Below are 22,457 nucleotides of genomic sequence, written 5' to 3'. Positions count from 1 at the left end.
AGTGGTGAGATCAGGAAACTTTGGTCTAGAAGGAGAGTTAGCACGCTTAGTTCTGCCAAAGTTCTGCTGTTTTTGAGCTCTGTGGCCTTGAGCAGAGTATTTCACTCCTCCAAGCTTGGTGCCTCCTCTGTACAAGTTATGGATTGATCGTTTGTTGACTCATTCGTTCCCTTAATAGTCACTTTCTTTCCAGGAAGAGGGGATAAGCAGTGACCAAGACCCTATATAAAACCCTAAGGAGCAGTGGGAACTAAATAAAGAACCAAGTGTCAAAAGCCCTTCATACTACAATGACGCAGTCAATTCAATGTTTATAGCAACTCAATTCACAATAGCTAAACTGTGGAACCAACCTAGGTGCCCTTCAACAGATGAATGGATAAAGAAAATGTGATATATATATATATATATATATATATATATATATATATATATATATATAATGGAATATTACTCCAATTTAAAGAAGAATGAAATTATGGTATTTGCTGGTAAATGAATGGAAATGGAGAATATTATGCTAAGCGAAATTAGTCACATCCAAAAAAACAAAGGCCAAATGTTTTCTCTGATATGTGGATGTTAATTCACAATAAGGGGGGCACAATAAAGGGGGACACTAGGGAAGAATAGAGTTACTTTATATTAGGAATAGGGGAGTGAAGGGAGGGGAAGGGGTATGGTGATAGGAAGGATAGTAGAGTGAAACAGACATTATTACCTCATGTACATATATGACTGTATGACCAATGTGATCCTACAATAAGTACAATCAGAAAAATAGGAATTACACTCCATTTACATATGATTTATTAAAATGTATAAATGCATTCTACCGTCATGTACAACTAATTAGAACAAATTTTTAAAAATTAATTTTAAAAAAGCCCTTCATAATTGTGTAAGATGCTCAAGGGACCCAAGGCAGCAGACTGATGTATAGATGGCACAGCTGGTGCATGTAGTGCATGTATTCAGCAGTGCTTACTTTCTAGTTACTGACTATCTTTCCTCTATTGTGAGAGACACAGGTTTTCTTTTTCATGTTTGAAAAAGCCTCTCTGAATGCAATGTGTACATTAAAGTGATGCACTTGGCAATGACAGTCAGCTAGGTGGCAGTCATGCTGTAGCTGTACTGGCTGTGAGTCTGCAAACTTGGTCAGTGGAACCAATTTCTGATGGGTGGTACTGAACCTGGGTGATTCAGACAAGAAACCACCAATGCTGTCTGTTCTTGATGGGCTCAAGAATGACCTTATCATGGGAATGAGCAAGTATAGAACTGGTTTTGATGCTTGCAGATGGTTACAGAATGTCTTTCTCCAGATGGGCAGGTAGCCCAGATTTACCTACATGTTGCTCTTTGGAGACACACAGGCAACTTAATCTTGCTCTCAGTTAAGCCGGTGGTTCTCAGCCCATTCTGCACATTAAATTTAATTAGTGGAGATGCACATTCCTGTAACCCCAGAGATCTCAGAGGTTGAGACAGGCGGATCACAAGTTCGAGACCAGCCTCAGCAATTTAGTGAGGCCCTAAGCAACTTAGCAAGACCTTGGGGATATAGCTCAGTGGTAAAGCATCCCTGGGTTCAATTCCCAATATGAAAACAAATTAAAATTAATTGGTGGATTTTTAAAAATACTGATACCTGGGCTCCACTCCAAGTAACTAAGGATCTCTGGAGATGAATGTAAGCATTTAAATTTTTTAAAAGCCCCACCTGATTGAAAGGCCCAAAAGGCAGCCTGGGCAGTGGGTGTTTTCAAATTCTCCAGGGGATCCTAAATGTGCAGTCAAGCTGAGACCCACTGACAAAAGCCTTCTCTGATCAGCCCTAGGAACTGTTACTTCTTTCTCCACCTCCTGACACAGTAGTCTCCCCTTGACAGCACGTTGGAGCCATCTGAAGAACACTGACAAAGCCCAATGCCCAGGCTGCACCCAGACCATTAAATCGGAATTTCTGGCTGGGACACCACATGAGGAACTGCAAAAGTGTCCAAGGTAAATCCAACTCACAGCCAGAGGTGGAACCTCACCCTAAATCCCACATGCTTGATGGCAAAGCCAGCTCCCTGAAGAAGGTCAATCTGCACCGCCAACAGCGCATCTATTTAAAACACAGCTGGGGCCTACTTCGTGCCTCACAACATATTTATTTGTCCTGCAGTTTACGGTACCTACAAGGTTGGGCAACCTTTCATAATACCTTACACATCATAGGCACTGAATGAAGTTTGGATGATTGAAGAAACAAATGAAAGGATAAATATGTATTTTGTCACGAACTTTCAAATCGCATGAATGCCTGCATTAATGTACTAGTTTTGAAGATAGAGATAAAGGTACTCTTTGGTTTGAAGATCATTATAAAATAATAGGTAACAAGTCAGGTGGAGGGCTTGACCTTCTAAGCTAGAGGTAGAAGCAAAAATATTAATGTTTTATAAGAGGGAGAATTTTAAATTTCAAGTAAGACTATGACTCACAGCTACATACTGATGTACCTCATACAGGGTCAAGGTGGGCACAGAAGTACAAAAAATTCAGTGGTGTTCTGATAGCTTTATTACATAGAAATTTTTAAAGACTAACACACAGTCCTTGTAGGAGATGCTACTAGGAAGGAACTAAGTCAGGGCTACTGGGTTCTTCAGAATTTGGTTTTCAACAAAGGACCAGCATTTGTCATTTCCAAATACTACTCACTTTTCAGAGCTAGTTTTCTCATATCCTAGACCCCTACCACCACTAATTTATAATCTTAACATAATCTTTATTTTAATATAGTATTCAAAGAATTCTGTATCTAAATCAGTTTGAGGCATGATGAAGATTTCCAATTTATTTTAAAGCTAAATTGGATAAGCACAAGGCCCAAGATAACATGTATTTGCCTGATATGTTACTGTGTGTCAAGGCCTAGGGCCTGCTCCGTGGTTTGGGTGTCCTCTGCCGGCAGTTTGGGCAGGTCCAGCATGGTAGACGAATCTTTCCTGGGACTCCCAGTAACCAAAATCCAATGGTTCTTTGGTTTTTCAACTCTGTGTGAATCCAGATGTGTGTGAGCTGCAACTTCAACTTCCTTTCCAAAATAAGTCCTGGAGCAAGAAAGGATTAATTCTGGTTGGAAATCAAGTAATTATTATTATTATTATTATTATTATTATTATTATTATTTTTGCGGTGCTGGGGATTGAACCCAGGGCCTTGTGCTTGCAAGGCAAGCATTCTACCAACTGAGCTATCTCCCCAATCCTCAAGTAACTATTTTCAATAGGATTTCATTTCATCTCAAAACCACCTAACAAAGCAGACTACTACACTTTAAGCCCTTGGGATATCTAAGATGTGGCCTGTTTACAGGAAGATTTCACCCTGTTTGGGCGAGGATGAGGTATGTTCATGTCCATTATAGCTAAAATCCTGTAGGGAAGAATTTATTTAAAAGGGGTTCCAATAAGATTTTCACAACATCAGAGTTCTGTGTGACAACATTTCATCATCAAAAGATTTGTGTGTGTGTGTCTGTGTTTATATTCACATGCCCTGTATGTGGCATTTTGCTGTACTCTGCAATACGATACCTTAAGAAAAGATTGCGGTGGACTGCCAATCCCCGATTCGTGTGGCGGTGATAGATGACAATTTTTTCATTTGCCTTTAAGATTAAAAAACAAAGTATGCTATTAGCATCCTGAATTAAGGCCTCCATTTTTCTATATGCAAAAATCTAGAGTTATACCATATTCCAATTTAACATACATATATAATTATTTATGCATATTTATATGTACATATTTATCCATACATATTTATGGAATATCTTAGAAGTCAAGCATTTGATTAAATACATTACCGTGGATATTCATATGACAGAATAATTATTCAAAATCATAATGGAGATCTTTGACAACATGAGATATGGCCAATGGTGTTATTAAGTGTAAAAAAAAATCATGATATTCTATCTTTTAAAAAATTACCTATACATATGTATAGGAAAATAAATAGTAAACAACAGTGGTTATCAGTGGAAGGTGGAACTATTACTAGTAATTTGTATATCTTGGTGTGCTTGTCTGACTTCGTAAGTGAACATATATTGTCTTTACAATGGGAAAAAATAAATATTACCTTGAAAGTCTGACTAACATAAGCTAAATGTTGTGTCAGAGAGAAAAGCAGCCCCTGGCATCCAGAAGCTGGACCTCCTCTCAGCTGTGCTCAGTGTTCTCTTAGAAAACAGTCTGGATTTCATGGACTGTCCACAGTAGACAAGGCCACTCTGACCATTCTGGGTCAAGACAAGATCAAAACCATTCTGTAGTCAGGTCTGAACACAGGCAAAACAGAGCATTATTCAGATCACAAAATCCCAAACGTCCTGCTCTCCTGCTACCACAAATGACCACTGTCTCTTTACCAATGTCAGTTTTAGTTTCGCCTTTGTCTGCCCTCCCTATAGATTAGAGTTGCTGATGGGCCAATCACAGGATCCCCTTTGTTTCCTGACAGCACCCAACCCAGAGGAAAGCCTTGCTTCCTGGAACTCTCCTCAAAATACCCAACCAAAGCCCAAATTGTATTAAGTATCTTTCCCAACACCTGCTTACTGAGGTGCCCCACTCTTCCCCAAGATATGCATTCTCCCTCTTCCCAACAAGTAATAAACCTAATTTGCTCAATTGCAAGTGCTCCTGATGGCCTCTGGCCAGAGGGTGGTAGCCTGTACAAGGTAGCCTGGAGAGGTCAGGGGTTCCCATTTTGCAGATGTGTAACCATGACTGAGTGAGGTTGAGAGGACTGCCTTAGGACACAAGGTGAGTTAGCAGTGGTGCAAAGAACTCCTGTGCTGGGGCTACTGCACCTTCCAGAACGTAACAACCCTAAGACAACAATGAATACTAACCAGTGCATTCTGTAAGCCAGGCACTTTTCATGTAAATTAATCTTTTTGTCTTCACAAAATCTCCTAAGGTGGATATTATTAATGTCCCTATGTACAGATAAGGAACTGAGGCACTGACAGCTTAAATGGTGGAAATGAAACACAATTTCTAGGAGAGCAACACTTGGCAAAGAAATAACTGAAGACAAGAAATCTGTCAAGCCTGCTTCATTGTGGATTCTGGGAGGAAGACACTTGTGAAGTTGGCTCCTACCAGCAAAGGTCCAAAGAGACTGGCACTATGTGTGGAACAGATTTAGTGACCTACACCTGTGGCCACTTTCTGGAAAAGGGGCAGCAGCCATGGAGGGCCAATCTATAAATTCTTTCTGCTAATCCCATACTCTTCCAGTGACTTCTAACAAGTTGATGAATAGCAAAGCCAAAAGTGAGGTCTGTGCCACCAACCCCTACTTGCCAACAGGACCTTGCCTCAGGTTCCAGTCACACGGGGCCCAAGTCTAATAACATGTCCCCCAGTGACAACAAGAATGATACTCTTTGCAGGACCACTGTGTTACCTATGTGGCTGCCCTGTTCTCTCCTTCACCTCCCTGAGACTTCCCAGTCTCTTTAGCAATGAGAACTTCAATGGGATTAAACCCAGGGATGCTCTACCACTAAGCTCCATCCCCAGTCCTTTTTATTTTTTATTTTTGTTGTTGTTGTTGTTGTTGTTGTTTGTTTGAGACAGTGTCCCACTAGTTGCTGAGGTTGGCCTTGAACTTGTGATCCTCCAGCCTCAATCTCTTTAAGTTGCTGGGATGACAAGTGCGCATCACCCTGCCTGGCTTGATCTTTACTGTTTTGTAAAAACAGTCCCTTAGAGATGCTAACCCGCAGTCGGGGTTGAGAAACACTAATGCAGGATGCTGCCACAGGACAAATGAGTGCCTTCCAAATTTGAATTAAAAATAAAGAAAAATAGATAGCAAGCTATTTGAGCTAGGAAAAATCTCTGTTTTACCGACAGGAACAAGTGGTGGCATTGGCGCATTCATCCTGCAGCCTCTCAGTCTTGCAGCCTCATAACCTCGAAATCTGTGCCCCCCACCCCAACCATGCACGCACCCGGATGGGGAAGCCTTCGAACTCCAGGCGCAGCTGTGGGTCAAGGAAGGAAGCCTGCCAACAGTTCAGGTGGGAGACCTCATCTGTCAGGTATACCTCCTGGAGCCAAGACTTCTTAGATGACTTCAGAAGGGTCCTGTGGTCACTGGATAAATACAACTGGAAATGACAACAGGCAGATGAAACAAAATCATAGCTAGTGGAAAAGCTGGGGAAATAAGCAAGCAACAAACAGGATGGCAAGAGTGTTCAAAAGCAGTTTTAATGTTGTTGTTTGTTTGAAATTTGTTGTTCATTTGGAATTTGGTTTTGTTTTTTTGTATTTATATTTTGTACTGGCAATGGAACCTGGGACATTCCACCACTGAGGTACATCCCCAGCCCCTTCTTTTTTTTTTTTTTTTTTTTTTCTATTTGAGACCGGGTCTTAGAAAATTAGCCAGGCTAGCCTTCAACTTGCAATCCTTTCTCCTCAAACTCCAGAAGAGCTGGGATTATAGGTGTGTACCACTGTGCTGGGTTTCAAAAGCAGTTTTCAAAAACCCTGTTCTTTCTGATTATATGAGAAAGCATGATTTTCCTCTTCTTTATAAATGCCATCTCCAAATGCAGAGACCAACACACACATGCACTTATCTCAAACTACTTCTCCTTTCTTTGAATACCAAAATCAGACTGTACAGTGGGGCACTATAGGGGAAGGTAGAAATGCATCTTCAGTGAGTTCTCTCCTAGCAGGAGAAGAGACACAATATAGATAAGGGATGCATCTTGCTATGGTTTGGGTACTGAAGGACCCCTTAAGGCCCATGTGCTAAAGGCATTTTCCCCAGGTTGGTTCTTGGGAGATGGTGGAGCCTTTGAAAGGTGGGGACTTGAGGGAGGCCCTTAGCTCTTTGGGGATGTTCTGCAAAGGGGATTGTGGGACCCCTTTCTCATCTTTGCTACCTGGCCCATGGTAGAAGCAGTTTTTGCCCTGCCATGAGCTCCCCCCATGATGTGCTGCCTCACTACAGACCCTAAGCAATGATGGAGCCAACTGATCATGGACTGGAACCACCAAAACTATGAGCCAAAATGGAGCTTTTCTCTTTCTATGTCGATCATCTCCAGTATTTTGTTATAGTGATGTGAAGTTAACACAACTAACAATAAGGAAAGAGCTATCTAGCAGAGCTGCATACAATGTGCTATGTGAGGGCAGTGGGGAAGCACAGTGCTCCCCTGGGGGCTGAAGAAAGGCTTTGAGGAGAAGCAGAGTGCTGGGGAGCCAGAGACACAAACAGGAAAGGTGGGGGCACCTCATCGGGGAACCTCAAATGCCACAGTGAGCACCTGGAACCTCTTTCAGAGGGCAGTGGGGAGTCATGGTGGCTTTTCAGTGAGGTGACCAGACATGATGAGGTTTTAAAGAATTCATCTGACAGCACCCCAGCTATGATGATCTGAAGTCAGGATGGACAAAGTGGGCAAACACTGTAGGCCTGATGGAGGTCTGCAGTGGGAATGAGAGGACGGGCCAAAGGGAAAGCAGTGGAACATGACACTTAGCAGGACATAGGTGGGAAAGGGACATGGACCCAAAGCACACCACAACTTGAGCCCTAGAAAATAGAACAGTGGTGCCATTGAGAGCAGTACAAAACCAGAACTTGAAATGGGGAAGAATACCTGTCTCAAACCACAAACTGTTGTGTTCATGTAAAGAAAACAATAACAAAATCAGGCTCTAACCCACAAGGACACTATTGCCAGATTTTTTTTTTTATGAATGCCCGAAAGTACTTGCTAATTCAAAGACAGGAAACAGAAATTGGAGTCTAAGAACTGGGGAAGAAAGAAATTGTCACTTTTTGAGGATGAAATTGTTGTCTACCTAGAAAACACAAGAATCAACTGAAAAACTATTTGAAAGAATGAGTAATTTCATCAAAGGTGAATATAAAAACTGATAGTTTTCTTATATTTTCTTATATTTATATTTTCTTATATTCTTTATAATATAAGAATATTTTCTTATATTCTTATATTTTATAAATTATTCTTCATGTTATCAAATGTTCTTTTCTTATCTTATCAAAGGGACCTCCTTAGAATGGTATCCAAAAATACAAGATGTCAAGGAATATATATGTTAATAAGATCAGTGTCAAACCCATGTGAAGAAAGTCATGAAATCTTACTGAGAGAAAGAAAATTTTACTAAGGGAATAATGGAGAGACATCTCAGAAGAGCTACTGAACATGTAAATGTTATTATGTTACAATGCCTATCAAAACATGAGGTAAATTTTTCCTGCAAGGGCAGAGAACCTTGATGAAAATAATTTTTACATTCAATTGGAAAAAATTTCTAAAGTAATTTGGACAAGGAAGTGTAATCAGAGATAGTTACAAGTTGTCAAAATATATTATAAAGCTATAGTAATTAAGATAATCTTGTCCTAGAATAAAAATAGACAACTAGAGTCCAATGGGTCAAAATAGAAAGCTCAGAGACAATGTGTAGTACACATAATAATTTAGTATTTGCTAAGGGAAACATCATGTGTTGGTAGAGAAAGGAATAGTTAAGAGATAACAGATATGACAGTATGAATGGTCACTTGGGGAAATTTAGATACTCCCATAAAACCTTTTATCAAAATAAATCCCAGAGGATCAAAAAATAAATTTAAACAAGACTCAAACTACAAACATCTAGAAGTTAATTTTTTTTTTCATGCTAGAAATTGAACCTAGGGCCTTGCACAGGCTGACAAGTGTTGTACCACTGAGCTACATCCACAGTTCCAAATTTTTAATATAGGTTCTCTAAAACAGACTAAATCTTAAAAGCAATGGAAAAAATTCAAAGGAAAACATTGATAGATTTTACTCAAGAGCATAATATTAGAGCTACAACTTAAAAGCCAGTAAGTACATGGGAGAAAATATTACCAAGAAATACGAACGATTTTAATAATCTATGAAGGAGCAGATATATGAACACAAATTAATATATAGTCAAAGAACACATAATTCAAAGAAGAGAGAAAATAAATAAGGGAGAAATTTAAAACTTAGGGATATTAAAGCACTGTAATATTTACATATCATTTTTCCTTTCATTTTTTTTTGGTGGATCAAAGTAGTAAAGATTATAAGTATGATATTTGTTATGACTTGGATATGGGGTGTCCCCCAAAAGCTCCCATGATACTGTAGAAAAGTTCTGAAAGGGAATCATTAGACTGTGAGAACTGTAACCTAATTGGGCCATCTTGGTTTGAATGGACTGACCAGGTGTTAACTGTAAGCAGGTGGGATGTGGCTGGAGGAGGTGGGTCACTGGGGGCATATTCTGGAAGGGTGCATCTTCCCTATGACCCTTCACCAAAACCCTTTCCTCTGTCTGCTTCCTGGCTACCATGAGGTGAGCAGTGTTCCTCCACCATCATGTTCTTCCTCACTTGGATCCAAAGCAATGGAGTCAGCCCTAAATGGTCTAAATCTCTGAAAGCAGGAAACAAAATAAACCTTTCCTCCTCCAAATTGGTCTTGTCAAGTATTTTGGTCATAATAACACAAAGCTAACACAATATTTAATATGATTAATAACTTTCTTATTTACTGTTTTTGAGAGTACAAATTGGTAGAACCCATTACAAAAAGAATTTGTTGTAAGTATCAATAATTTCAAAATTATTCATATTTGTTGTCTCAGTAATTCTATGCCCCTCCCTCCAAAAAAATCTATATTAAAGAGAGAATCCTTATTTGGGATTGGGAGGAAGAAGTTTTAAGAATTTATACACAGATACACACTGAAACTTTACACATAATAGGAAAATATGAACACCAAACCACCACCCAGAAGTAGAATAAAAACTAGATAAACTATGATACTTCCACACAATTATGTATCTTGCACTCATTAAATATGATTATCATGAAGAGCTTTGAGAAATGTCCTTTAAAAAAATAATACAGCTATGTATTCATTATGGTTACATCTAAGGTTTATAAAAGAATATATAACCAGGCACAGTGAGGCATGCCAACAATCCCAACAACTTGGGAGACTGAGGCAGGAGGATGGAAAGTTCGAGGACTGCCTGGGGAACTTAGTGAGATGATGTCTCAAAAGATAAAAAGGGCTGTGGTGGAGCTCCTGGAAGAACATCCCTGAGTTCAATTCCAGTACTGTGGCGGGGGGGTGGGGGAGGGAGTAAATAAATACAAATAAGTAAATAAATGACACTTAGAAAATAAAATAAGCCAGCTGCCCACCTGCCCCCTCACCACAGACAGACGCTGGTTACCGAGCCCACCTAGCCCCCCCCCCCCACTGCAGAGAGACACTGCACCTGCCCTCTGTGCGACTCAGCACACCCTCACTGGGGCTCCCCAGCTTCTTTGGAGGCTGGTGCAGGCATTTTGAATTATTCCTGAGGGTGTGGTCATCATCACTGGAAGGGCAGCTCCCTTCCTGAGACATCTACAAGAGACTGGAGGCCCTTTGACAGGTACCTCTATTTACTCACTTACATCCTACACCCTTCCCCATCCTCTTGTTCACAACTAGAAATACAGTAAATAGTAATCAAACTCATCCTGATTATTACAATAATGTTAAAGTCTTTATAGGGGCTGTCTGGTTCAAAGCTGCATTTTCTCTGTATTGGGTGCTGCTATTATTGATGTCCCCTTTAAAAGAGAGGTAGTGGAAAACTGCAGGGTCACAATAAGCCTGCAGGGGGGAAACGTCAGTACCTCGGGTCTTCACTGCTAGAGGGGAATATGCAGAAGCAATGTGAAAAAACAGGGGAAGAAGGTGTCCCTAACAAACCAAGATGCTATTTTGATAGAATTCAATGACAGCATGGCAGTAGAAATGACAGAAAAAGAATTTAGAATCTGCATAATTAAAATGATCCATGAAGTAAAAGACAAGATAAGAGAGCAAATGGAGGCAATGCATGATCATTCCAGTAAACAGTTAAAAGAGCAAATGCAGGAAGCAAAAGAACACTTCAATAAAGAGATAGAGATTCTGAAAAAAAAAAAAAAAAACAAATACTTGAAATGAAAGAAACAATAAACCAAATTAAAAACTCAATAGAAAGCATCACCAACAGAATAGATCTCGTGGAAGACAGAATCTCAGACGATGAAGATAATTCAAAATATTTAATCTTGAAAATAAAAGTTGAACAAACTGAGAAGATGTTAAGAAGTCATGAACAGAATCTCCAAGAATTATGGGATATCATGAAAAGACCAAATTTAAGAATTACTGGGATTGAGCAAGGAAGGCACAGAGATACAAACCAAAGGAATGAACAACCTGTTCAATGAAATAATATCAGAAAATTTCCAAAACATGAAAAATCAAATACAAGAGGCTTACAGAACACCAGGTGCAACAAATTACAACAGATCCACACCAAGACATATTATAATGAAAATAAACAAGATAAAGATAGGATTTTAAAGGTTGCAAGAGGAAAGTGTCAGATTACACATAAAGGGAAACCAATACAGATATCAGCATATTTCTCAGCCCAGACTCGAAAAGCAAGAAGGGCCTGGAACAATATATTTCAAGTTCTGAAAGAACACGGATGCCAACCAAGAATCCTATACCCAGCAAAACTAACCTTCAGATTTCACAAAGAAATAAAATCTTTCCACAATAAACAAAAGTTAAAATTACAAATAGAAAACCTGTACTACAGAACATTCTCAGCAAAATATTTCGAGGAGGAAGTGAAAAACAATAGAAATCAGCAAAGGGAGGAACTACCCTAAAGGAAAAGCCAATCAAAGGAGAAACCAAGTCAAGTTAAAAACCAAAAATAAGCCAAAATTACCAGGAATACAAATCATATCACAATAATAACCCTGAAGGTTAATGGCCTAAATTCAATAATCAAAAGACATAGACTGGCAGATTGGATAAGAAAGAAAGACCCAACAATATGCTGCCTTCAAGAGATTCATCTCATAGAAAAAGACATCCAGACTAAAGGTGAAAGGATGAGGAAAAACATATCATGCACATGCACCCAGTAAAAAAGCAGGGGTCTCCATCCTCCTATCAGATAAAGTGGACTTCAAACCTAAGTTAGTCAGAAGGGATGAAGAAGGAAGTTTCATACTGCTTAAGGGAAGCATAAAACAACAAGACATAATGACTTTAAATATTTATGCCCCAAACAATGGAGCATCCACGTACATCAAATAAATCCTTCACAATTTTAAGAATCAAATAGACCAAAACACAATAATAGTGGGGGACTTTAACACACTGCTCTCACCATTGGATAGATCCTTCAGACAAAACCTAAACAAAGAAACTATAGAACTAAATAATATAATCAATGAAATAGACTTAATGGACATTTACAGAGTATTTCATCCATCATGGAGTGAACATACTTTCTTCTCAGCAACTCATGGATCCTTCTCTCAAATAGACCATATGCTATGCCACAAAGAAGCCATTAGTAAACACAAAAAAATAGAGATACTACCTTGTATCCTATCAGACCAGAATGGAATGCATTTAGAAATCAACAATAAAATAACAAACAAAAACTACACATACACCTGAAGACTAAAGAATATGCTATTGAAGGATGCAATGATAACAGAAGACATCAGGGAAGAAATTTAAAAAATAAGGAGGTAAATGAGAACAACAACACAACATATCAAAATCTCTGGGACACTCTGAAAGCACTCTTAGAAGAAAGTTCATTGCATTGAGCTCATATATTAAAAAAATAAAAAGTCAACAACTAAATGACCTAACATTACATCTCAAAGCCCTGGAAAAAGAACAGATCAACACCAAAAATAGAAGATGATAGGAAATAATTAATATCAGAGCTGAAATCAATGAAATTGAAACAGGAGAAACAATTCAAAAAATTGACAAAACAAAAAGTTGGTTCTTTGAAAAAGTAAACAAAGTTGATAAACCCCTAGCCACACTAATGAAGAGAAGGAGAGAGAAAACTCAAATTACTAGAATTCATGATGAAAAAGGATAGATCACAACAGACACCATTGAGTTACATAACATAATTAGAAGTTACTTTGAAAATCTATACTCCAACAAAATAGAAAATATCAAAGACATTGACAAACTTTTAGAGACATATGATCCTCCCAAACTGAATCAGGGAGACATACACGATTTAAACAGATCAATTTCAAGCACCAAAATAGAAGCCTTCAAAAGCCTACCAACCAAGAAAAGCCCAGGCCAAATGGATTCTCAGTCAAATTCTACAAGATCTTTAAAGTAGAACTAATTCCAATACTCCTCAAAGTATCCCAGGAAATAGAACAGGAGGGAACCCTTCCAAATTCATTCTATGAGGTTAGTATCACTCTGATACCAAAACCAGACAAAGACTCATCAAGGAAATAAAACTTTAGACCAATATCCCTGATGAACATAAATGCAAAAATCCTTAACAAAATACTGGCAAATTGCATACAAAAATAGATTAAAAAGATAGTGCACCATGTTCAAGTGGAGTTTATCCCAGGGATGCAAGATTGTTTCAACATCTGGAAATCAATAAATGTAATTCATCACATCAGTAGACTTAAAGTTAAGAATCATATGATGTTTCAATAGATACTGAGAAAGTGTTTGATAAAATACAGCACCCTTCATGCTTAAAATGCTAGAAAAAAATAGGAATAGTAGGAACATACCTCAATATTGTAAAGGCTATCTACGCTAAGCCCATGGCCAACATCATTCTTAATGGAGAAAAACTGAAAGCATTCCCTCTAAAAACTGGAACAAGACAGGGATGCCCTCTTTCACTACTTCTATTCAACATCATTCTTGAAACAATTGCCAGAGAAATTAGAGAGACCAAAGAAATTAAAGGGATACAAATAGGAAAAGAAGAACTTAAGCTGTCACTATTTGCTGATGAAATGATCCTATATTTAGAAGAGTCGAAAAACTCCACTAGAAAACTTCTAGAACTAATAAATGAATTCAGCAAAGTAGCAGGATATAAAATCAATATGCATAAATCTAATGCATTTCTATTCATAAGTGATGAATCCTCTGAAAGAGAAATTAGGAAAACCACTCCATTCACAGTAGCCTCAAAAAAAAAAATACTTGGAAATTAATCTAACAAAAGAGGTGAAAGACCTCTACAATGAAAACTACAGAACACTAAAGAAAGAAATTGAAGAAAACCTTCGAAGATGGAAAGATCTCCCATGTTCTTGAATATGCAGAATTAACATTGTCAAAATGGCCATTCTACCAAAGGTGCTATACAGATTCAATGCAATACCAATTAAATCCCAATGACATTCCTCATAGAAACAGAGAAAGCAATCATGAACTTCATCTGGAAGAACAAGAGACCTCTAATAGCCAAAACAATCCTGAGTAGAAAAAGTGAAACAGGAGATATCACAATACCAGATATTAAACTATACTACAGAGCAATAGTAACAAAAACAGGATGGTATTGGCACCAAAATAGACAGGCAGACCAATGGTACAGAATAGAGGACACAGAGACAAAACCACATAAATACAGTCACCTCACACTAGACAAAGGAGCCAAAAACATACAATGGAGAAAAGACAGCCTTTTCAACAAATGGTGCTGGCAAAACTGGAAACCCAGATGCAGTAAAATAAAATTAAACCTCTACATCTCTCGCCCTGCACAAAACTCAACTCAAAATGGATGAAGGACTTAAGAATTAGACCAGAGAACCTGCACCTAACAGAAGGCAAAGGAGGCCCAAATCTTCATCATGTTGGCTTAGGGTCAGACATCTTCAACAAGACTCCCAAAGCACAAGAAATCAAAGCAAGAATCAATAAATGGAATGGACTCAAACTAAAAAGTTTTTTTTCTCAGCAAAGGATAGAATCAAGAATGTGAAGAGAGAGACTATAGAGTGGGAGAAAATCTTTTCCACATGCACTTCAGATAGAGCACTTATCTCCAAAATTTATGAAGAACTTACAAAACTTAACACCAAAAATACACCAAAGAACCAATCAATAAATGGGCCAAGGTACTGGACAGACACTTTACAGAAGAAGACATACAGGCGATTAATAAATATATGAAAAAGTGTTCAGCATCTCTAGTAATTAGAGAAATGCAAATTAAAACAACTCTAAGATTTCATCTTTCTCCAATTAGAATGGCTATTATCAAGAACACAAACGAAAATGAACACAATAAAGAACACAACAAGATGTTGGCGTGGATGTGGGGCAAAAGGCACACTTTTACATTGCTGGTGGAGTTGCAAATTGGTGCAGCCACTCTGGAAAGTAGTGTGGAGATTCCTTAGAAAACTTGGAATGGACCCACCTTTGATCCAGTTATCCCACTCCTTGGCCTATACCCAAAGAACTTAAAATCGGCATACTACATTGATGCAGCCACATCAATGTTTATAGCAGCTCAGTTCATAATAGCTAGATTGTGGAACCAACCTAGATGCCCTTCAACAGATGAATGGATAAAGAAACTGTGGTATATATACACAATGGAATATTATTCAGCCATAAAGAATAATAATATTATGGCATTTGTAGAGAAATGGATGGAATTGGAGACTACCATGTGAAGTGAAATAAGCCAATCCCAAAAAACCAAAGGCCTAAGATCAATGCTCATAAATCTAATGCATTTTTATACATAAGTGATGAATCTTTGGAAAGAGAAATTAGGAAAACTACCACATTCACAATAGCCTCGAAAAAAATAAAATACTTGGGAGTCAATCTAACATAAGAGGTGAAAGACCTCTAAAATGAGAACTACAGAACACTAAAGAAAGAAATTAAAGAGAACCTTAGAAGATGGAAAGATCTTCCATGTTCTTGGATAGGCAGAATTAATATTGTCAAAATTGCCATTCTACCAAAGGCCGAATGTTTTCCCTGATAAGTGGAGAATAATATATGATGGGGGTAGGGGGTGTGATGAGTGAGAAAAGAATGGAGGAAATTTGGATTATGGAGAGGGAGGGGGGTATGAAAAATGGTGGAATGAGACAGACATCATTACCCTGTGTACATGTACGATTACACAAATGGTACAAATCTACATCACATACAACCATGGAAACAAAATGATGTACCCCATTTGTGTACAATGAATCAAAATGTAGTCTGTAAAAAAATTTTAAAAATAAATAAATAAAATAAAATAAGTCAAATGTTAGGAATCCTAATCTTTGTATAGACAATGGTGATTTCACCCTCTGTTTTAACAATTTTGTGTTTAATATCTACATTTAAAATCAGACTACATGGAACTAGGGGAATAGCTCAGTGGTAAAGTGCTTGACTAGCATTACTAATGCCCTAGGTTTGATCTCCAGTGTCACAAAAAGTTAAAATAAAAATAAAAGCGGCTGCACCTTGCTATCTATGATGCATCATAGCTTGGCAGCATTGTTTTTTCTTAATAATACCTAATAATAATAATAACAGTGCTATATCATATAATAAAAGAATCTTCAATGTTAATGAGAAATTTTATGTAGTCCCAGCTCTGCCACTTAATAGCTGGGTGACTTGAGGCAAAACCATTTAACCTCTCTGTGTCTCAACTTCCCTTAGCAAAATAAGTAAATGAGTCCCTACCTTATAGATTCACTTGAAGAACTGAATTAGTTAATACATGTGAAGCATTTACAACTCTGCTTTTTATGCAGTAAGACAGGTATAATACTCCCCATTTTATAAATGAGACAAACTCAAAATGGTTAACTGACTTATGGGACAGACATCATTACCCTATGTACATATATGACTACACGAATGATATGAATCTACAAAGTGTACAATCATAGTAATGAAAAGTTGTACCCCACTTGTGTACAATGAATCAAAATGCAGTCTGTAAAAATAAAAAACAAATTTAAAAAAAGTAAAACAAAAAATAAAAAAAACAAATTCCTATCTCACAGGCCTGTTTCTGGAACTCAAACCAAAATTTATCTGATTCTATTACACTTCTTAATTCCCAGGGTAAAGTTCAAAAGTTCCCTGCAAATTTAAGTATTTAAATATTGTCCTTCTCCCTTATTAAACAAAAGTTTGATTACCAAAAGTTTGCATGAAAAAGTTGTCCAACAGAACCAGGCATGATAGCATCATGCCTACAGTCCCACCTACTTAAAAGCAGGAGGATCACAGGAGTCCAGAAGTTTAAGGTCAGCCTGGGGTACATAATGAGGCCCTGCCTCTTAAAAAACAAGTGGACAAAAGAGTTGTCAGATAATATACCTTGCTAGCATTGGTGACATTTGACAGGTGTCAGATAATCATCAATTAATCCAATCATTTAATTTGCAGGAAGAAGTTATATAAACTTTGCTTTTTGTTGATTGTATTGCTAAAGGATTTTCCTCCCTTCCTCCAGCTTTTAGAGGTTTTTTGTTTTGTTTTGTTTTGTTTAATTCACAAAATTAGAAGAATTGGCCCAAAACTGCCTGTGAAAACTGGAGACTGAAACCATAACATACTCAGAGATGGAATCTGCATCTGTAGAGTTCTCTACCTCAGGAGGTAGTTACTGGAGGATTTTTTTAAAAAATGTAAATGATCCAAAGAAAATATGCCAAGTAAAGACTCACCATTTTGTTTTCAAATCCTCCTGTTATTCCAAGGTAAAAGTCCTGTCCATATCTAAGGACTTGACCAGTGGCATCTTTGCCTGCACTGTCAGTGGAGAAAAAGTACAATATAACTATGCAGATTAGAATCATTCTACAGCTCTACTTTTTGTGTATGCAATTTTGTTTATAATCTATTTTCTTGATAATCCATATTCACATCCCATAACTGAATTAGGGTGGGGGATAAAATCCAGTTGGCATGTTCTTCTCTGCCTGCACCATAGACAGCATGCAAAGCATCACCACTTTGTGAGTCTTTGGCTGGAATGGACCATGCACATCATGCTAATGTACACTAAGAAATTATAGTCAGGTGCATTCATATCTTTAGAAAGAACCAAGCTAGCATATTCATAGATATTTAATACAATCTTTCCTATTAACCCTCCAGGAAATATATTTTGTGATCAAATTTTAGTGGTTTTAACATAAATTATCTGTACTCAAGAGAAATCTAAGAACTTAAAGGCTCTATATTCTTGTCATATAAACACTGCTATCATAAATTAGTTAACAAAGGTAATGATTTTAAATTGTGATTATGTCTCTTTATTCTCTAAGATTTTCAAAATGTCCTCCAGTACATTTTAATGGACATTTAAATTTTTAAAAAGCAAATCCCATCTACCACCACCTTGTATTAAACTATACTTTTGTTGTAAAAATAACAAAGAATGAAGAAAATCACTCAGATGAGTTTAAAGTCTCTATGTTATTAGAAAATGAAAAAAATCAAAGGGAGATCAGTAGAGGAAAGAGATTAGAAGGCAGAAGGAAGGGAATGGGGGGTGGGTAGAGGGGAGTAATATTGGCCTAATCATATTGCTATATTGTATGTATGTACAAAAACGTAACAACAAATCCCATCATTATGTACAACTCTAATGTACCAATAAAAAATGTGGAAAGAGAAAAAGATAAGAAATAAAAGGTCCTATCAAAAGAAAAATGGAAAAATCCATTTTGCTTCCGTGCAGAATTCGAATTTAATTCCCTGGATCAAATAATTACGAAGCAAACATTTTGAAATGAGCACAAATTACCAATAATCCTGCTAAGGAAAAAGGATTGTAAAGGTCAGTAATTCTCAAGGTAAGCCAGCATGATGAGACCATGGAAAACATTCACATATCTTTTGCCTCCTGCCAGCATGGCTGCAATCCCAGAGCATCCTTAAGCTACAAGTGAAAACTGATAACTATGGTGAAACTGAGCTGGAAATCAATCTTCTCTACCTTAAAATGGTAAAAGTGTTTCTGCCGACTGGGATCCTGGTTAGAGTTGCACTCAGGCCACAGGGCACTTCTAATTCATCATGCAGGTGGGCTGTAATTTCATCTGGAGTCATGCACAGGCTCAGGTCCCCACACTGAAACAAACCAGTTTCTTCCCTCTCAGGATAGTTAGGATTTACAAGCATCACTTTGTCTCCATAATGAATATATCCATCTTCAGATATGGAAAGCTGCATCTACAATTATAATAAGAATTTGTCAAAAAATCCAGACAATTCCTGAACAGCCAGGGCCATAACTACTCCAGGTGTACCCTCTTTTCTCCTCAGACCAGCACCCACATGAATTCCCTCAAATCCTTAGTTTTCTTCCTTTCCCTTCTACTTTTCTAGTGCTAAGCTCCCAGTAATCCCAAATAATGTCAAAGAAAGCTGGTGAAAATCAAATGGGTCAACTCCATTATTAACTTTCATTGACAATTTCCTAAGCAGTAAGAGGTATTTTACTTATTAATCTATTAATTTCTTTATTTGGAAATTGCAAGTAAACATGAAGAGCAGACTTCCTTTATGTTTCTAAAATGTTAAGGAATTTTAAACACTGTGACTTTCAGATGGAAAAAATGGAATTTTTTCGTGCTTAACATATAATCACACTAATTCAACAAAAATTTTGAAAAGAGTGTTGGAATTTTAAATTACCGGTCTCAAAAGATTCTTTTTCAATCTTCTGTTTCTCTGAATGAGAAGTTTCCCCTTCTCTCTCTTGTCTAAAAAGTCTTTCATGTATTCCTGGTTAAGGAGAAAAAGAATGAATTCCGAAGTATGTACAATAGCCCTAAACAGAACAGTGGTAGCTTTTACGTCAGAAGAATCTCAAGATGAAAAGGCAAACTGTGAGAACAGAAAAGGAAATGTGAGAATAATAGAATGGTGGAAATTTTTTTTAGCATTACTATAATACTTTATGTCAGTATAGAATGTTTAGAAAAAGGAGAAAGACACAAAGCCTGTGACAATCAAGAGTAGAAACTGGAGGTCATCTCTCCCCCTCAGAGGTCCCCCCTGATTGTATAACGGACGCTGGAAAGCCCAATCCTCCCCCAGAGGTTTGTTAAGAGGGTTGTTTGAGAAAGCGAGGCAATGAACACCGTCCCTTGGAAGGCGTGGGCCACCAGGATAGGGAGAGGAGAGGGGCAGTAATTCTATTTAGAGGTTCCTGCTTGCCTGCCAGTAGTCTCGGACTATAGCAAACAAGGGCCCGGGAGAATTTAGTGAGACTCTGACCTACGCAGGATGCACAGGGTGAGAGCAAGGCATCCGAGTTTAAAAGAAGGGTCAGGGTGCTTAGAGTAGAAGCCCATGAGCCCTGGGATTTACAGGACACTCCCAAGGTGGGTGTAGGGGTATTCGGTGTGTGCTGGGTGAGAGGAGGCTGGGGTGCTCCAAGCTTGAGAGGAAGCCGGACTTTGGGCAGGGTCTAGGAGTTCCAGTCCGCACCTGGCCAAGCCCTCCATACCTCCTCCAGGTAGATGTCCTCGTTCCAGTTGCCCACACGGACTCGTGGACAGTACAGATTCTGCGCCATCGTCCCTGCTGTCCAGAAAACAGACCCCGGACGGACACCGCTGCGTTAGCGTCCCCGTCGCCATGACGACCCGGCCGCGGGCGATTGGTCAAGGTTTGTATACTGCTGGCCAATGAGTGACTGCACACAGGTGCGGGGCCCGAACTGGAGCGTCGGGGTCAATGGGTCCCCAGGCCAGTCCCGAGCTGTCATCCGCCACCCCGCCTTCTTCCACGATTCTGATTAATTAATTGCAAAGAGGAAAACAAGTCAACGAACAAACCTGATTGTCCTAAATGTTCCCTAGAGAAAAATTTTAAACTTTCTCTTTTTTATCAGGATCAAAACGAAAAATGCTATAAAAGTAGAGCGCCCTGGCTTGTTGAACAAGAAAGGAGCTTTGAAAGGGAAGTATAAGTTGCTTGCAGGCCATTTTTCTAACCATTATTAGCAGCAGTTTTCATAAAACAATGTCAATACACATTTGAAAAATCAAACTAACATAGGAGTGGGATTATTCAAAATTTCATATCCTTTTAAGTAAGAAATATACTATGTTAGCATATTCTTATTTATACATTTCTTATGTAATTTCATACTTTCATGGACTTTTTAACATTCCTTCCTCTCCTAATATCCAAGTAAAATGACAAGCCTGTGATTTGCAAGCATTCTTGATATAACTGGAATATACTATAGCCAACATTTTTTAAACCAGGTATTTTGAGTAGGAGAAATAAACAGTTACTGTGTAACTACCTGGGGCAGGATGTTATTGAATACATTCAGTAATTCTGTATTTAGTGACTCCTAAGACAGGATAAAAATGGAAGACACCAAAACCTTCCCTCCTTTCTGCAAGTCCAGTCTAAAAGAGAAGATAGTTCATGAAAACAAATGACTTCAGAAACACTGTAATAAGTGCAATTAAGGAAGTGATGATTAAGGGCCTTGGAAGTTTAAGGAAGAAAGGGTCAGAGCTGCCTGCAGGGATTGTGGAATGCAAATTGGATGACCTTTGGGTGATGCAGGGAGGGGCTGGTGCTTTGGAGCTTGACTTGGAGGAATTTGAGCTGGCAGGCAACAACACTGGATAACAAATAGGAACATTTTCACTTATGAATCTTTAAGTTCTGTCATTACATCACCTTATCTTAGACTACATCAAAAGAATGAACAGGACAAAGCAACTAGGTCAGATAACAGATTGTGAACAGCATCTGACAAATGAAGAAACTGAAATTCAAAGAAGTTAGCAGTTTTTCTAAGTTTAAACCACAAAAAAAAAAAAAAAAAAAAAAAAAAAAAAAAAAAAAATTCCTGTGCCACATAATGTTTTGGTCAACAATGGTCCTCATATATGACTCTTGTTCCATACATTATAATGGAGCTGAAAAATTGCTACAGCCTAAAGTAACATACTCAATGCATTATTCACATGTTTGTGGTGATGCTGGTGTAAACAAATCTAGTGAGCTGCCAGAACAAAAAAGTACAACACATATAGAATATACAGTATAACACATACAGTTATAATATTTGATGACAACAAATGATTGTTACTTGTATATTTACTATACTATTTTCAGTATTTTAGAATATAGTCCTCCTTATTAAAAAGGTATGCTGTAAAAGAGTATGCCAGTTACTCTGGCAGCAGCTTCCTGTGTCTTGTGTATTTACATTTCTCAATTGCATTGTTTTCTCTAGTGCTTGATTTGATCTTGTGTTTTGTTCATCATGGTCCTTAAGCATACAAAATGTGCTGCTAATGTTGCCAGTAAGAGCCCATGTCAAGTGATTGACCTGGAAACAAATTAAAAGTGATTAAAGGCTAGGCAATGGAAAATTAGTGGTGGTTATTCCTCACCAGTCAGGCATGTGCTATTCCAGCATAGCTACAAACTTGAAGAGCAAGAACAAAGTAAGGGAAGATCTGA

The 22,457-nt window shown here is 38.0% G+C and overlaps 1 protein-coding gene across 1 annotated transcript; it reads right to left on the bottom strand.

The window, feature by feature from the left end:
* Positions 1-835: 835 nt before the first annotated feature.
* Positions 836-20,620, bottom strand: Cfap161 (cilia and flagella associated protein 161). The gene is made up of 7 exons (XM_047540802.1): positions 20,470-20,620; positions 19,653-19,742; positions 18,952-19,187; positions 17,675-17,759; positions 6,029-6,187; positions 3,594-3,667; positions 836-3,107 (listed from the first exon to the last, which is right to left on the bottom strand). The coding sequence occupies exons 1-7, from the start codon at positions 20,536-20,538 to the stop codon at positions 2,912-2,914; spliced, it is 909 nt and encodes a 302-aa protein (XP_047396758.1). The 5' UTR covers positions 20,539-20,620; the 3' UTR covers positions 836-2,911.
* Positions 20,621-22,457: the final 1,837 nt, after the last annotated feature.

This window comes from Sciurus carolinensis, chromosome 2 (assembly GCF_902686445.1).
Source record: "Sciurus carolinensis chromosome 2, mSciCar1.2, whole genome shotgun sequence".
In the NCBI taxonomy this organism is placed as follows: Eukaryota; Metazoa; Chordata; class Mammalia; order Rodentia; family Sciuridae; genus Sciurus; species Sciurus carolinensis.
This window is presented reverse-complemented; position numbering and strand designations above follow the sequence as displayed.